General features: G+C 39.5%; 2 protein-coding genes across 3 annotated transcripts; one reads left to right on the top strand and one right to left on the bottom strand.

The window, feature by feature from the left end:
• Positions 1-63: 63 nt before the first annotated feature.
• On the bottom strand, positions 64-4,227 carry LOC124202607 (innexin unc-9-like). Of its 2 annotated transcripts, none has more exons than XM_046598966.1 (5): positions 4,001-4,227; positions 2,496-2,574; positions 1,549-2,384; positions 976-1,441; positions 64-918 (listed from the first exon to the last, which is right to left on the bottom strand). In XM_046598966.1, the coding sequence occupies exons 2-5, from the start codon at positions 2,568-2,570 to the stop codon at positions 715-717; spliced, it is 1,581 nt and encodes a 526-aa protein (XP_046454922.1). In that variant the 5' UTR covers positions 2,571-2,574; positions 4,001-4,227; the 3' UTR covers positions 64-714. The 2 variants fall into 2 exon arrangements, with proteins under 2 accessions (XP_046454922.1, XP_046454923.1); XM_046598967.1 differs by having other exon boundaries at positions 4,061-4,227.
• Positions 4,228-5,289: 1,062 nt separating this feature from the next.
• LOC124202617 (opsin-2-like) lies at positions 5,290-9,672 on the top strand. The gene is made up of 4 exons (XM_046598969.1): positions 5,290-5,654; positions 7,302-7,432; positions 8,295-8,714; positions 8,790-9,672. Exons 1-4 carry the CDS (start codon positions 5,368-5,370, stop codon positions 9,593-9,595), a joined length of 1,644 nt encoding a protein of 547 aa, XP_046454925.1. The 5' UTR covers positions 5,290-5,367; the 3' UTR covers positions 9,596-9,672.
• Positions 9,673-17,116: the final 7,444 nt, after the last annotated feature.

The following is a 17,116-nucleotide window of genomic DNA, read 5'->3' as shown; positions in this document are numbered from 1 at the left end:
TTACACAGTAATGATTACCAGTTTGCTGATATGACAAGACATTATCATTATTATCATGACAAGATATTAAGGTTCTGACGCTCCAGGCCTAACTAAACATAAGAGCAACAATGCAGTAGCGTGCAGTAGCCCATCTTTGTTTATGGCAGGCATTGTTGAGTGCTGTACGGCCAACTATATCGACAGCCGATGGGAAACCGAAGTTCGGGTTCGTTTACATCAGAATAACTCCATCGAGGGAGGGGCAGTGGGGCATATCTACAGGAAAGTTCTAATACAATTTTTCCGTACAATATTAAAAGCATAAAATTGAAAGCAAGACGTATTGCCTTCAAAAGGTAAGGTAAGATCAAAATCAATACGTGAATTCAACTTTGTTATTATGGCCTATGTTATATTTGAGAAAGTGGGCAACATCGTCTCCTCATGAGAATAAGGAAACAGAAATAAGCGACGCACTCAGAGTTCGTCCGAGAAGTCATGTGTTACTTCAATACACAGTGCTATATCGTACGCGAACAAAAGTTATGTGAGCAATTACACGAGAACTTGCTGAGGCCCAATGGAAGCCGCCTTTGATTGTTCAACTTTTTTCCCCTCTAGAAGAGTTCCACACGAAGTTCGGATCGGTAGAAACGGTTCCGTCAATACAAGGTGCATGATGTCCTCCATTCGCGACTTTGACTTATCACAATCGACATAAAAGACGACAGATCAAACAGGACTTGTCGAGGGGGTTGGGCGGTTCTGCAACGAAAGTCTTGATCGCATTCGCGGAAACGGCGCAGATTTTGAGGAGAGGACAGTCAGACGTCGAGAAAATGGCTCAGTAGAAGGACTAGGAGGGCCGGGACTAGATGGATGGATTTTGGGCTGGCCTTCCGGAAGTCTCAAACTTCTAGGCGAATAACTCTGTGTCTATAGATGTCAGCAATGAATAATTTGTCCATGAATTTATATGTTTTGGTTTGTTACCTGAGGTATAGCGACGGCGATGGTAGGAATCGGGGTCGACGGCCTGCTTTCAGGATTGTTGGTTACGTTTTGTAGGTAGCCACTGCGTTTGTAAAGCTCCTGAACGATTGTCCTAAGAGTGGTGCTCCCGTGATTGATCTCAATCAATCGCAGGACGAAAACCCCATCACAGCCCAAGTAATCAATTGTGAATGAGCGGCAATTGAGTCGGAGACTGTCATCTTCTTCATCGCTGCTCATGTTGATGTTGGGGTATAGGTAATGCTCAACGAATTCTACGCGTACAGAAGCCAAACAGTTCCTGTAGCACCAGATCAATAAACTCGTAATTGTGAGTGGCAACAGGGCTACGATGTAGAACCACCAAATGGAGCAGATCTTTTCGTTGAATAAATTAATCGGCAAAACGCAGTGGCACTGGTACAAGCGTAGAGATCCTTGTTGCGCAGCTCTGACTGAGCACAGCCTGTAACAAATAATTGTGGATGAATCACAAAATGAAATGATGACGTCTGAATGTCTGATGCAATCTTAATTTGTTGCTATTGAAAAAAGGACCACAGCAGTACTAACGTTTGTAATGGGAAACGCGGGCTGGACCACCACTGTCTCTTGGTCCACAAATGCCTGATGATTTCCCAGCCGTGAGTGAGGTAATCGTCGCCAAGGAAAGTCACCAGCAGGTAGAACTGAAGTAGATCGTTGAGCAAATAAAGGATCTTGATGAAGAGAAATGTAATAAACAGCTGGCTTTGTTGCATCGTCAGCTTGATTGGGGATACTGTGCGCTGCGGCTTATTATTGACCGTGCCCGACTGCTGCTTTGACCTATTCGGCCCTCGCACAAGAAATTGGATTTGCTCCAGGATTTCGTGCAACACATTAGAACGATCGGGATGGCTCGGACTGATCTGGCTTAAGCGAGTGATGCGCTTCATCAACTGGCGCAGTGAAATCCCTCTCCGGCGAGCCAGAGATTTCCAGATGGCGAAGGGAACGTAAAACGTGATGGCTTTGGCTAACAGAATCATGGGCGCCCATTGGTAATAACTGACTTTGACCTGCACTCGCCGACCCGACTGTTGCTGCTGGACGGTCATGGGAATTTCGTATTCGTCGACGTAGTCGATCGAGTGCACTCGGCCATTTCCATAATCGTTCTCGTAAATTGTCCGTTTGGCTTCGAGGCTGTCGCCATTTGAATTTGGCGGTTGAGGCTGCTGCGAGGGCTGCGGTTGGTTTTGGTCCATGTAGAAAGTGGAGACAGTCCAGCAATAAGAGTTGACGTAGCGTGACTGCGCTTCCGTGAAATACGTAGGCGTGAAGCACTCAATTGGTTCGCCGGCGAACTGCTTGGTGAAGAGTGGAAGTGACAGCAGCAGTAGGAAGACGATGGTGCAACGGCGATGCTGCATTCGGAGAATCGAACCAAAGAATATTGATCTTGTTTTAGAACCTGATCATATTTTTGCTACGTCGGATGGGGTGTAGTTGTGTCAAGAAAGAGAAAACATGATTACGATTTTGTCTACGCTGTCGTCAACAGGGTCTTTGCCATCCAATAGCAGATCGCCAAAGTGAAATAGGAAAGACATTTGCCTGTGTGTATGTAATCCAAGTTGAAAGTTATTGAGTGACACAGCAATACACTGTCTATTTTAATTGGGGTGAACTGCTGCTAGTATAGGATATTTTACATGGATGATGCTTTTGTTTAGTATAACATCAAAATGTAAAGTTGAAAGAAATACAAAGCGGCTTACTATTAAAAATGGTCTCCTCTCAATACAGTAAATCGATATACATCGATCAATATAGCTATTTCCTTCTGGTGGACGTTAGATGTATATGCAGAAAAAACCTAGCACGCTTTGCAATCATTCGAGCGTTATGTAATACATCTACGGAGATGAAACCCCTACTGAAAAAAGCTACAATAATACTGTCTGAGTGCAGGTCATCGTTTTATATATAAGAGCAGCATTTTCTCTAAAAGCAACAATGGTTTATAGAATTCCTAATAGAACGGAGAAACGGCATGAAGGGCCTGAAGGGCTTCCCAAATGCACTACATTATATTCTCTCATACGACCAGCAGCCAGGGATGTTTTTGTTCGTCCGCAACGACCTGTCTTATTCCTATCGTAAATGCTTTTTAACCTACGCTTGCGGTCCATTTAGAGAAGAGCGTGGGTGTATTACACAATGTATCATGCCCATCAAGGCATCAACGTCAATCGAAACATTCCCGTGGAGGCTCACACAATCGATCCGCAACACCAGTTACCACCAGTCCACCACCGCAAGAAGGGAAAGCGAAAAGGCTATATGCGAGAAGCTCTTCACAACAAAGAAGAAAAACAACTTAAAAGGGAAAAAAATGGGGGTGGATTCGGAAAGGTGCCAACAACTTTGTTTTCAAGTTTCCTGTATGCAGTGGTAGAAAGACGATCGCGCACCTTTTCTCTTTTTTAAGGTTGTCCTTTACGCTTGCCATCTCTCCTCAAAAACCTCTGGTTTTTTTTTAACCTTTTTATTTTTTCTGAAGATCGGTAGGCCACATCAATCTTAATTTTCCGTCTCGTATTGGACGGATGTCAACTTTTACGATGCGGCAGTGGACTTTGAAGCAAGAGGGTTTCCTATATAGCCTACGGACGAACACGCGTGCCTGACGCACACCGTAGATTATGACTGGTGTACTAAGGGCTACTGAATAACCCACTGACTGAGCTAGAGAGCTTATATAAGGCCGCCTTCCAAATGGACTGGGAAAAACACTAATGTCGAGCTGACGCCCTAAACTAATGTCGAAGAAACACGACAAGAGCCATCACAATAATTTATACGAAAGATGAAATGACAATAAGCTACGAAAAACAAAAAATAGACAAGATTATACGGAATTAAAAATAAGGACACTGAACGTGTGTGATGCCCCGTGCCTACGACATGAAGAACACGAATCCACAGGATATCGACGGGGTAGGAAAAACATATTTAGGCTTTTTTCTAATTTACTCACGATTGTTTGTCGTTCTTACACGCGCACACGTGGATTCTGATGAGTTATAGTGGAAATTACCTGGTGCTGGCCGCGCTTGATTACCTCTTCCGGTTCAAGTGTATAGTCCGTATCCTAATTAATGATTTGCACTAATTTCGAAACCAGTAGAAACCCGTCGTGTCCCTGGGAACCGGGACGCGAGACAAAGAGACACGCGATTGGTTTGACAGCCTAGAACCAACGTTTCTGCGCCAGCTGTCTACGGAATGACAAGAAAACTAAAAACAATTCCTATGGATTCGCTCTCCTTTTTTTTCTTTTTGTTTTTCCTTAGTTTATTTTCCTTCTCCTTCTCCCTTACCTTTCTCTCTTTGCATATTAGATATTGGTCTATACATGTATACTCAGCAACGTATGAGCACAGGACAGCAGGACCAATAAGTCAGTGAGTTTGCGTCAGCGAAAGGAAAACTCGTCTTAAATAATGCGCCGTCCTAGTCTGTCGTAGCTATACTGCTTGAGTCCACAACATCGCAATAAAAAAGAAAACAAATAAAAAATAAATTACCCGAGAGATCAAACATTGGAATAATGAAATTTAGATCTATCTCATTGAATTATCGTGTAGACGTACCTCAAAATTCGGATTTTTTTTAAAAGTTATTTATACGCGCGCATATAAATAATTTGTAAACGGAGAAATAGTTCAAGTTAATTTTGATTCACTTTTCCATAAGAATACACGAGAATACACACACTATTCTATTTGGGTGTGCACCAAAGTAAGGTGTATATAAGGGGAGTAGGTGGGTGGTTATTATATACTTATAGCTTTGCCAGCCAATGTAAGTAGAAAAAGTGCGTGTACATAGCCTAAGCATACTCCACACTAGCTACAACAATATATAAGTGTACAACTGTAACGTGCTGGCATTGTCTTTGATAGTCTTCCTTTTTAGTTATTTTTTTTTTTTTTTTTTAATTTTTTAAAGCGATAGATCGTAAGTGTCCGAAAAAGCTTACGTATTAGAATGGGGGAAAATTTCTAACACTTTTTTTTTTTTATTTACTGACGTCTTTCATTGGATTGGAATAATAGAGCTTCGCTTTTCACATCAATTGGCATACAATCATATTAAAAATCAATCTAAGCAACACGTGCATATTGAAAGGTTGCAAGTAAAACATGGTAAAGCTGGATGAAACGAAGATGCTGAACTTGCGCGGCGAAGGTTCTGCGCATCGATGACGCTCTCAAAAGACCGGATGAGGGTTTCTCGAGTATAGGAGAGGGCGGATGAGAGCAAAAGAATCAAATAGCTTTTTCCTTTCGAGGCTGCAGCATCAAGAACTAGAAACTTGGCAAAAAAAAAAGAAAAGAAAAAATGAATGCAATTAACATGTGCAACCAAACGAACTGCGCCACTGATGTGGTGACAGATGACCTGAATTGCCCGTGGCTGGCAGAATATCAGTTACGGCACTCAGCGATTATCGAGCGTTGGAAATTGTGTGGATTCTTTGAAGACGACGACTTTCTCGACATCAACTGCCACTGGCTCCAATTTGAACCAGCTCCTTTAGTCAACCATCTGCTACTGGTTTGCATTTTCGTTTTCATTTTATTGACCGGATGTTTGTGCAACATCATCGTCATCTACATATTTGCCAGGTACAACATTTGTTAAGTTTGTTTTGTTATTTTTTAAGGATACTAATTTTTTACTTAATTTAAGTGAATATCCTAAACAGTAGTGTCGTCAAATCCTGAACAAAAATTAAAAAAATTTAGGAAATCTTGTTTGCAGCTTTCTTTGTTTTTTGCAAATCTTTCCACTTCGTAACAGTTATACACTAATGAAATTAGCATTGCAGAGCTTTGTATTCAAATATAGCTATGCGATACACTCCAAGGTTCAACCAGATTTCCGAAGTTGTGGTATCCTATTGACCTTTGTAGCTTTTAAAAGTTCCTTTGTACAGTACGAACGTCTAAATCATTATTTCGGCATTAGACGGGCAAAGGTTGTTGAGTGGCAATCAGGAAACATCGAAATAAATCCTTTACGTCATTTTGGTCGGGTCTCGTCATCAATAGCTATTAGAACATCAGCAGTCTGCAAGTATAAGGAGTGATTATTTGTTGTCGTCCTTCCTTAACAGTCAGCACTATTAGTTAGTCACACATTGCTGTTTGAAAATTATTATACGACATTAAATCCGAGAATATGTCGCTCTCGGATTTAGAAGTAATCGGATCAACCAGTATCCAGCACGGTAGGGATCCAATTGCTAGTACCCGCTGCGGCTGAACCTTCTCGTAAATGCTGGCTCAGGTTACTGCCGACATATGGCAGGGCACAGAGTACAACTACGCTGTCGCCCTTCTGCAATATCAAAACTTTAGCCTAATATACTGTAGGTTATTTAGTCTACCAGGCAACGGCCTATTTTTTTTCCGTCAAGTGTTAAAGGCTTTCTTTGATTTGAATCCATTCTGTTTTGTTGCATATCGATCCTAATAGCTGCGCTACTCTATTCAAATGTTATAAAAAATAAATAATCTAATATCGAAAAATCATTCACAGCAGATTATAAATAGAGCGGTCTGTGTGCTGTGTAGATTTTCAAAAGGAATATGCAATTCCATAAATAAAGCCCTATTCCACTATAACAGATGGAAGGAATGAAACAAAAAAGGTTCCTCGAATGCATCACACGTCTGCCACAGTAATTACATTGGGTCGTCGTGTGTTATTTCTTATGATAAGTTTTCTTTTGATACTTCTCTCGAGCTTCTCTATCTGTTTCTGACGAGACTATTTCATGTTGACTACTAGTCAATGACTAGTGATGCACACACGGTATAGAAGCAGTTGATTAGAATTGATTGAGTTTGTGAGTTGTACCCACTTATTCTTATTCCTATAAAAAGGTATACATTTATTCGGCTTCTTATATGGTATCGCAATTTGATTCTAAAGGGATTACCGTTATCAAAACATGTTTTTGTTATAAATTATGGGACACAATGAAGGGTCTACCATCGAAGCTCGATTGATGCACTTGTCCTTCAGGATGTAACAGCATAATAGCACTTTTAACGAAATAAATTGCTGCACTTGTACACGAAAGAAATACTAATGGTATTATACAAACGATTTAAACACGATAAATACACAGATATGGTCGAAGATTAAATTTCATTTGGGCTTGTGATGGCCTTGTGGTGGTCCAGTAAATCTAATAAATAAAAAGCAAAAACAGATACGAATAAAACTTCAATTAATTGCTTAATTTAAATCTGCATGAACTTCAGTTCGAGACATCTGCGAACTCCAGCCAACATCATCATCATGAATTTGGCAATCAGTGATTTCTTTATGCTGATCAAAATGCCAATCTTCCTTTACAACTCTCTGCTTCAAGGACCTGCCCTTGGGATTAAAGGTAAATTGCGTTACTTACAAAGTTACAAACGTCGTAAAAAATCTCGTAGGTACTAACAGCAGTAGCTGAAGGTTTTAATTTAATGTAAGTCACAGTATGGTATAATGGAGCCTATCGAAGAATGTACCGGTACAAACTGAGACTAGCTAAGATTTTCAAACAATTGTAAAGGCTTACAAAGTTTAATTCTTTATTTTTTTTTAAACAAGCGATCTCCCACTAACAGCATCCGAAATACCCCTATTTTGGTGAAGGCAGTTTTTGGAAAGGAATCCTGAAAGGGATTGGGAAAATACGGATTAGGTCCGTCCTGTGCAGAATCGCGCATTCGACGGCGCATATTTTTTTTAACACTTGCTTTTAAAAAAATGTCTGAATTCTGAACTTTGAAGATGAAATGACCTTTCAAGTGAAAAATCATTCAAGTCCACAATTCTGAAACTTAATTTTATCAAAGAATTTGTAAAAAAATATGAGCTGTCAAAATGACCCGCGTGTCAAGGGTGACCCCGTTTTCCCTTCAAATGTTTTAGGAAAATAACTTCCAAATTGAAAAAAAAGTAATTAAATCGCGTTGTTGATAAAATAATTTAATTTGCAGGGCAACTATTAGCTATAAATACCGTATGAAATATAGCTAGAAGAAAACGAAAATGACGTGTTAAGAAAAACACGAGCTTCTTTGCAGAAATGTGAACCCTGACAGGAAATGAAAAAAAATTGAAATAAACAAATAATAGGCCTATAGGACGTTATATAACGAAAGACATGCAACGGAATGAATGGACGTTATTTAATAAAGACATGCAAATAATATTAAGTATTTAATTAATCTATATTTTTTAAAATTTAATTTCTGTAGGTTGTCAGATATATGGTTTTATGAGTGGCTTGACGGGAACAACTTCAATAATGTCGTTAGCCACCGTCGCCGTCGATCGTTATCTGGTCATCAGCCAGCCGTTAAACGTCAATAGAAAATCTACTCGTACAAGAGCCTATTTAACAACATGTTTCATATGGTTGTACTCGGCAATATTTGCTTCGTTACCTTTGTTTGGAATTGGCAAGTATGTTCCGGAGGGTTACCTGACGAGTTGCAGCTTTGACTATCTCTCGAACAATGTAAAAACTCGCAGCTTCATATTGGCTTTCTTTTTGGCGGCTTGGTTGTTTCCGTTTTGCATTATAACGACATGCTATACTGCCATTGTTTGGTACGTCCGAAAAGCGAGGATAGAGCTCAATCACCAACAAGCTGCAATAACAAATTGTAAAAGAGGTAATGTAACTTACGTTAATATTTGTTCAACAAATACAGCACGACCCCTGATAATCATCCAACATAAATATGCAGGATGGCGTCAGTGCAATATCGAGGTGGTAATCGCCAAAATTGTTGTGGTGCTTGTAGCGATGTGGATGATTTCATGGACACCCTATGCATTTGTGGCGTTGTTGGGAATCTCTGGTAACCAGACACGACTCACTCCAGGGATGACAATGTTCCCGGCTTTATTTGCAAAATTTTCTGCTTGTGTAAATCCTATAATCTACACATTGACCCACCCAAAGATAAAGAAAGAAATATTACGTCGTTGGTACTGTTTTATGTCATCCGGCACGTCTAATGGTAACGATGTAACTTTAAACGGAGGTGGTATCTCTGTCGGACGACAAGATCCAGTTTGGCGCCAAAATTCAAATTCAGACAAAGGTTCTGTATCGCCTGTTGCACATCATCATAATTCGAAAAATTTTTCGGCAAATAAAAATGACCAAACTGGATCGGACATCCAACCACAGGAATTAGTTCCCCTTAATGATCATTCAGATCGCGGGGACAATTCCTTACAAACAGCATGCCAGAACTGCACTGATAAAACAGGAAACAGCTACATGGACGAAAGATTAAGTTACAATGAAACATGTTTCTCTGTCATTGCTCCTGAATCCATCGATTTGTATAAAACCAAAGTAATTTCAGTGCACAATGATAATCTACAGAATCCTTGTCTGGGTCGATATTTGGATTTGTTTAAGGATCCACCGATTAATGTATCTGGTAATTCGATCTCATCAAGTGATACATTTGAACAATCCAAAGAAGAATGCAGCACAAATATTCAGAACAACGATGCATTATTGTATGACAATAACTAGGATTTCATCTTGTACCTCGTTGTTCGTTCTCCTCTATTGGCATATTTCCGATCCTTGCAATACATAATACAGTTTAATAATCTGAATGTATCATTTGGGAATTGGGGAGAAATCCCATGAAACAAGTTTTCGATGGAAAGCGACGAATTTTATTGTAAGCTTCGAGAAGCGAAATTTGCACACTTCCCTAGCAAGACAGGTTTTTGCCTTTTGGATACCCAGGTAGCACACAGACTCTGTTTCAGGTCTGTTACAGATCTGTTTTTGAGAGTCTGTAAATTGTTTGGAGTGGCACACTTTTACAGACTGTCATACAGGTCTGTGACAGATCCGTAAAACGGGATCACGATTTACAGACCAAAAACAGATTTTCAAGAAAAAAAAAGATTTGCCTTCCTCTGGAATCGAACCATCAACCTCTGAGTCCACAAGCCAATACGCTAACCACTACACCGTAACTCATTAATAATTTCTAGATATATTTCATAATGATCTATATTTCACAGTTTTACACTTGTACATTCAACAAACAGTCTGACATGTCTCTCTCACGAAACTGATTACTTCATATGACTACCACTGGTTTCTTCCGATAGTAACAAGACCAAGATTGGCCCCACACTAATTACAAGTCTTTATTATACCTATTTAGGTGATACTTCTCCGTCCGGTGGATAAACAACTATTGTTGTTGTTCGAGTAGACCTACTGAACTAAACTCATAGCCATTAGCCCTGCATTGACTATTAGAGTGTAACTTCTTACTGCATGGTATTGCAGTGATATTACACATATAAGAAAACGTTTTATTCAGTTTTCCATTGGGAATCTAAACTTGTACCATACTTGGGATACAGACACAGATAAGATGATTACTGACTTATAGGTGTTACAAGGGAAATACAGACCCGTACATACCTGGCGCACAAACACAGAACAGATAATCACTGAACTAAGTTTTACATAGAAAATACAGACCTGCACCATACCTGGGGTACAGACTCAGAACAGATTATTACTGACTTATGTCTTACAAGGGAAATACAGACCCGTACCAGACCTGGAGTACAGACACAGAACAGAAACATATTGTACTCGGTAATACAGAGTAAAAACAGACAAGTGACAAACATGGGAAACAAAGCTAAATCAGAAACAATTTTCTCAAGTAAAAAACAGATCTGTAACAGGTCTGTAGTACAGTTAAAAACCGGATTTATGTATTACAGAAAGATAACAGATCTGTTCCAGATCTGTGAAACAAACTTTTACCAAATCCTGTAAAACAGAGCAAATCCAGACAAATTTCCTGTAAAACAGAGATGTAACAAGCCTGATACGGACCTGTTTCACAAGTATGTGAAACAGATCGGTTACATGAGTCTGTAACAGCTCTGTGTGCTACCTGGGTATATAAAAACGATTAATACTAATCCCCAAAAAATACTAATACACTAATCTCAAAAAAGATGTTCGACATCTTTTTTCGCATCTTATATCTATTTAGCATTTCCCAGTAGTTCTCCCCCTTCAGGATTTGAACCATACCGGGATACCGCCCATACCGCAAAGTAAGGCAAAGCTTCCGGAGCTCGCCGGAAGGAGCAGCGCAGTCGAATTCGTCGGAATTCGTCTTCTGAGGAGGGGGAGGGGTCAAAATGTCGACTGCTGGACTTTACACAGTAAGCCATCTCCTTATCTCTGCGTAGGTCACATGATGTTGGATTTTTCTGACGTCATATGACCTTCATCAATTGGTCAGACAAAGTCAGACAAAGCGGGGCGGGCTATTGTAGCACTAAATATAAGTGAAAATGCAAAATCGAGTCCGGTGGAAACAAAAAATACCATAAAATAGAGCCAAAAAATCTCTGTTTAGTGTTTAATGGTAAAAGACCAGAAGTCTTCAATTGGTGCGAAATGACATCCAGATGCAGGTGTGTAGCGCAATTTTGACACCTGCGACCAATTTTCCTACATGGCAACGCCGCTTTTTTACGCGCCTTTTGTAAAATAAAATAAGTGATAAACCATTTTTGTTTGATAAAATCTTGGTTTATTCACTTCGCATACTTCGCACTTCGCATACAGCTTTACCTCTTTAACTCATGACTGTTGAATCTACTGAACGTTTGCAGGGAGTCATATTCAAATAGAGGCAATTCACCTCGCGGTTTCGAGTGTCAATTGTTTCGATGTCCGCCATTTTCTCTGGTTGTTTACGGCATGTTTTGCGTTGTCTGTATGGGCTGAAAGTGTTTTTTCCCGATACATAGTGGATTTTGTGAATCAGTGTGTTATTTTTTTTATTTTTTTTTTGTGGAAGGTAATTGCCACGTATCTTGGTTAGTACGTGTAGCAATTTGTGATTCCAGATCGCATTTCTTGTATTTAAAAATTTTTTTCCCTTGTTGTTTACTTTTTTTGCGACGGAATCCACAGAGAATCAGTCCGAGGGAAGAAAGGAGAGAAGAGGAAAGTATGGGTGCCCCCCCCTTTTTTCATACTTTCCTCTTCTCTCCTTTCTTCCCTCGGGTAGGTGTCGTAATCTATAAGTAAGGCATCGGTGTCGCAATTGGCTAGCGCATTCGGCTGTTAACCGACGAAGGATTGTGGTTTAATCCTAACCAGATGCGCGTGATAAATAAACTTCTACGTTGTGGATCAATGACTTTGTCTCATGAACTTTTAACCCTACTGAGCCTTGTAAAAATTTTGCTTTAGACCAGGATGTATTTGGAGAGGTGGGCAAACGCGAGAGGAAAAAACTGTGACAACTTTCGGTAACCATTCTCACTTCTGCCGCTAGGTTCTCTAGTGTTAGTGGCCCTGGAATCTGGCGCGATACAAATAAATAACCTAAAAGGTACCTTGAGATTTGAGAGACTTAACTTAGTTTTAGTGCTAGACTTTTGAGTTTTCAAGTCCAAGTTTCTTACTTGACTTGACATTTTTTGGTTCAGAATTCAACTTCGGTTAAAGTCTGAAACAATTTTCAACTCAACGTTCGGAATTCGACCCCTGAGGTCGAATTCCGAACGTTGAGTTTGTTGTTCGTGAGAATACCTTTTAGGTGCCTTGAAACTGACTTACGGGCCTACATGGTTCACTATCTAAGTTAAGTCCAGTGAAAAAAATGAGGTTTTTTGGTTCGGAATCATACTCGGACTTGAGATTGAAAGTTTTTAACTTTAGCTCAAAACTCGACTTTACTCGGACTTAACTTAGATTGTTTTAGTTGCTTTTGTTTGAGTTGCGCTTTGACGGATCACAATTGCGCAGTACATTGTGTGAGTAAGGGTACATTGGATCTGTTTCCAACCATTGGAAAGAGAGTACGCTCTAACTGGAGATAACAAAAATTTAATCTGCCAGTCTCTTGCGTTTTGGACTCTCCCCGACTTTGGAGACCTCCTTCTTCCAACAAAATTCTGAATCATGGAACAGTGCAAAATGTGCAAAACATATTTCCACCAAGAATGTGAGCATATACCACAGTCGGCAATCGAGTGCAAGTGTCTTGGTTTTGTTCTGTCAGTTAGTTTTCTTAAAATATGTTGCTCTAATTTAGAATATACCTTTAATTTTTAAAATGGCTCTACAATGGTGAAACAATTAATAAAAACTCATTAATAAAAACTATTAAAAAAATTTGGTGGTTCGTCCAATAATTTTCATTGTTGACTCAATCAAAAAATTTAAAAACAATAATGAAATCATAAAATAATTTTTCTTTCAATTTTTTCTCCCAAATGTCATCTTACGAAACGTATACTTTTAGTTTTTTTTCTAAAAGTCATATTTTTTTAGTACCAAAAGTATTATTTTAGACAGCAACGCCATTTGGGTAATATACCCTACTTTCGGACAGACTGCGCCATCTAGCGGAGTCCATAGTTTCTGGTGAGTCCATATTTTATAAATCCATAGCCTATGGTCCAAGTCCATAGATTAGTAACACCTGGAGCAGACGATGTTGGGAAAGTGATACTGATACACGAACAAAACAAAAGAAAGTAACAACACAATTTTAGGTATGGGAGCAGACGAAGTTAAAAAAACAAACAAAGGAAATAGAAAATAAACAATGACATAAGGAGGGAAACTGCCAAAATAAAAAGCAATAAACAAAATGAAAACAATTATTCTAATTTTACTGGTTTGGGACAGGAGGACAGAGGGAAGCCCAAAGGTTCTATATTTCTTATTTTCTCGGGATCTGGTTTCGGGATCTCTCCTTCCAAATAGTGTCCCAAGTAGTGTCAGATGCTCATCGGTTTTGGAATCCTGATTGCGGAAGAGACAGTTTTGATCTATGTTGAAGTCTATCCGATGGCATCGGTTCTTCGTAGGTAGTAGTCACTGGTTGAACAGGAACATGATTTCTCTAATGTGTGTAGGCACGGCTGTAGTTTCCATCCAGATTCGTTTCCAATCCAGGTTGGGTTTTAGGATTGCAATTTTCTTCGGACTGCTCACCTCCTGGATTCACTGGCGATAGTTGTTTCGTTGTACCAACATAGATGATGACAGAAAATTCTTGATGTGATGCAGGGGTTGCAGGAGGTTAGTTGGTCTCTTCATGACTAAAAAAGGCCGGTCAGCCGTCTTGTCATTGCATCTAAGAATTTGTGCGGTAAACAGTTCTGAGGAGAGCCTATGTCTTGATAAAATTCGCTATCTGATAGAGAGTGAATCGACGAGAAGCATTATCTCGCAAAATGCCTTTCAAGTGACCGAAGGCATCCTTCCAAACACCATCAGCTGTCTCTACAAAGGACGAAGAAAATTTGATGTCTAATAGGGACAATGTCGATGGTGATTTAAGCCATAGTATTGGCCACAGCGATCGGGGTTCTCCAGTTTCCGAGTTCTTGGGCTTTTGTTTACTTTTTGTTCATCCTTGCCGTTGTCCATTGACAGAAGAGATCTAGCACCTCTCCAGCCTTGATAACGTCTTCATCGCAAGACAAAAACAATGTGACGTCATCGAAAAAGGCTCTGACGTTCTGCTCTGACGCTCTGACGTAAGGTTTTGATCAAATACCTTTATTCTCTGGAGAACATGCGACAAGCTAACAAGTTATGGTTCGATATACAAAACAAAAAGATACATCGACAAGGGAAATATCTGCTACTAAGTAGATAGTTTGTAGCCAACCGACGAAGAGAGCATGATAACCTATGACATCCAGAATCTTCCAAAAGATATCCCTGTTACCAAATCGTTGGCCGTTTCAAAATTGATGGCTACCATAGCGCCTACCATCCCCGTAGTTGGAGAGTCGGAATCATGAACATCAACGTGTTGAACGACTTCCCAAAAATAAACATAAATTGTCAGAAATTAGTCAGCCCACTATCCCACCCTTTTTATGAGGTCCTATTGTAGATGCGAGGGACCGTCTTAACCATCTCGCTGAAACAGATGCCATGATTTTTTACGCTGTTAAGAAGATAAATGGGCCGAAACTCCGTAATTCTACGAGCATCAGAAGACTTGGGGATTCATCTTATTACCGCTTGTCCCTGTGATGGTGTAAGGGAATCCCTTTCCAGGACATGATTAACCATACCCAGGAAATGGGGGGCAATCACGTCCCAAAATACTAAGTAAAACTCGTAGGGAATACCACTAATACCAGAGGTCGAATTCCGAACACCAAAACATAGAAAATGGAATTTCTGTACTTTACTTTACAAGTCCAACTCTGAAAATAAAATTTTGGAAGTCAAGTTCGTTTCCACACTTTACTTTACAGGTTTCTGGACTTATCTTAATAGATTTGTCAATCCAACAAATTGTTGGATTGAGGACCCAAAGTGGTACTTAAGCAATGCTAATTTTGCATGGTTACACCGCGATTCAAATGAATTGCAGACCAAATTATTCAGATTAACAATAAACATGGGAAGTAGGACGAAAAGCGATTCATCATTCAATGTTGAAATGGACGAATTTACCAATGACAGAGGATTCGCATTAATCGTAACCGTCTTCGTCCATTCTATATGTGAATCGGAAAGATACTTTTACTCTACTCGATGATGAAAAACTGTGGAAAATTTTTCGATTCGACCGTGATTCAATTAACTTCATTACAGTCTTTAAAGGTCTTTCATTTTTTTGAAAGGTATATCTTCTTTGCTAATGTTTAATTCTTTGAGCCAGGAAGAGTAGCACCTTATTTGACGAGAAGAAAAACAAGGGCTAGACGTATTTTGACCCCTGATCAAGTTTTGATTGCTTTGTAATTGTATGCGGCATTTCATTATTTGCGGTGCATTTCAAACAGTGGTTGGATATATGTTTTAAGATTGCTCCAACCATCAGTTTAACGAGCTACATGTGATACATGAGCTACATGTGCTATTTCACAGTGCCACATCAATTTCCCGGAAATGGCGATACGTTCCACGAGCTATAAGATTTCATAGTGATACGAATCAAATTTTTTTTCAGGCAAAAAATGATTTTTATGACATCGCTTGAATGCCCAGAATAATAGGGCGTGTTCATGGTTCACATGTGTGAATCGTGCGTCCAATGCACCACGAAAGAACCTATGTTAACAGATAAAACTATCATTCAATCAACATTCAGGTAATAGTGAATGCGCAACTCTCATTTGGGTGAACGTTAAAATAAATAATTGGTTTTGCAGGGAATTTGTGATGCGAAAAATCGTTTTTTATCTGTTAATGCTACAAAGCCTGGCAGTAGTTATGATTTAAACGTTTTTAAATACAGCAGCATAGGGAGGTGTCCGTAGCCACTGTGGCAATGGTTTTCTGCTTGGTAACAGCGGTTATGGATGTGCAACACATCTAATTACTCCATGTGGCACGCCAGAAATACCAAAAGAAGTTTCACTATACAGTTATTGGTGAGGGCTAACATAATCAAAAGACTTGTATGTTTTAGTTGTGTTTTAATCAAGCACACAAGGCTACTTAAAGCACGATAGAACGTACTTTTGGAATTTCGAAACAAAATTGTATTTACCTTTTTAAAATTAACTACCTATTTCCAGAAATGGATATGGTGGTTGCCTATTTCTAGTCATCCAGTAAGATGTTGATGGATTGATGATAAAATTGAGTAGTCTGGGTGGCGGGATAAGTGGTGCCTACCTATTTCCAGAAATGAATATGGTGGTCGCCCATTTCTAGTCATCCAGTAAGATATTGATGGATTGATGATGAAATTGAATAGTCTGGGTAACGGGATAAGTGGTGACTACATATTTCCAGAAATGGATATGGAGGTCGCCCATTTCTAGTCATCCAGTAAGATGTTGATGGATTGATGATGGGATTGAGTTGTCTGTGTGGCGTGATAAGTGGTGACTACCTATTTCCAGAAATGGATGTGGTGATCGCCCATTCCTAGTCATCCAGTAAGATATTGATGGATTGATGATGAAATTGAATAGTCTGGGTAACGGGATAAGTGGTGACTACATATTTCCAGAAATGGATATGGAGGTCGCCCATTCCTAGTCATCCAGTAAGATATTG

Source organism: Daphnia pulex, chromosome 9, assembly GCF_021134715.1.
Source record: "Daphnia pulex isolate KAP4 chromosome 9, ASM2113471v1".
NCBI lineage: Eukaryota > Metazoa > Arthropoda > Branchiopoda > Diplostraca > Daphniidae > Daphnia > Daphnia pulex.
This window is presented reverse-complemented; position numbering and strand designations above follow the sequence as displayed.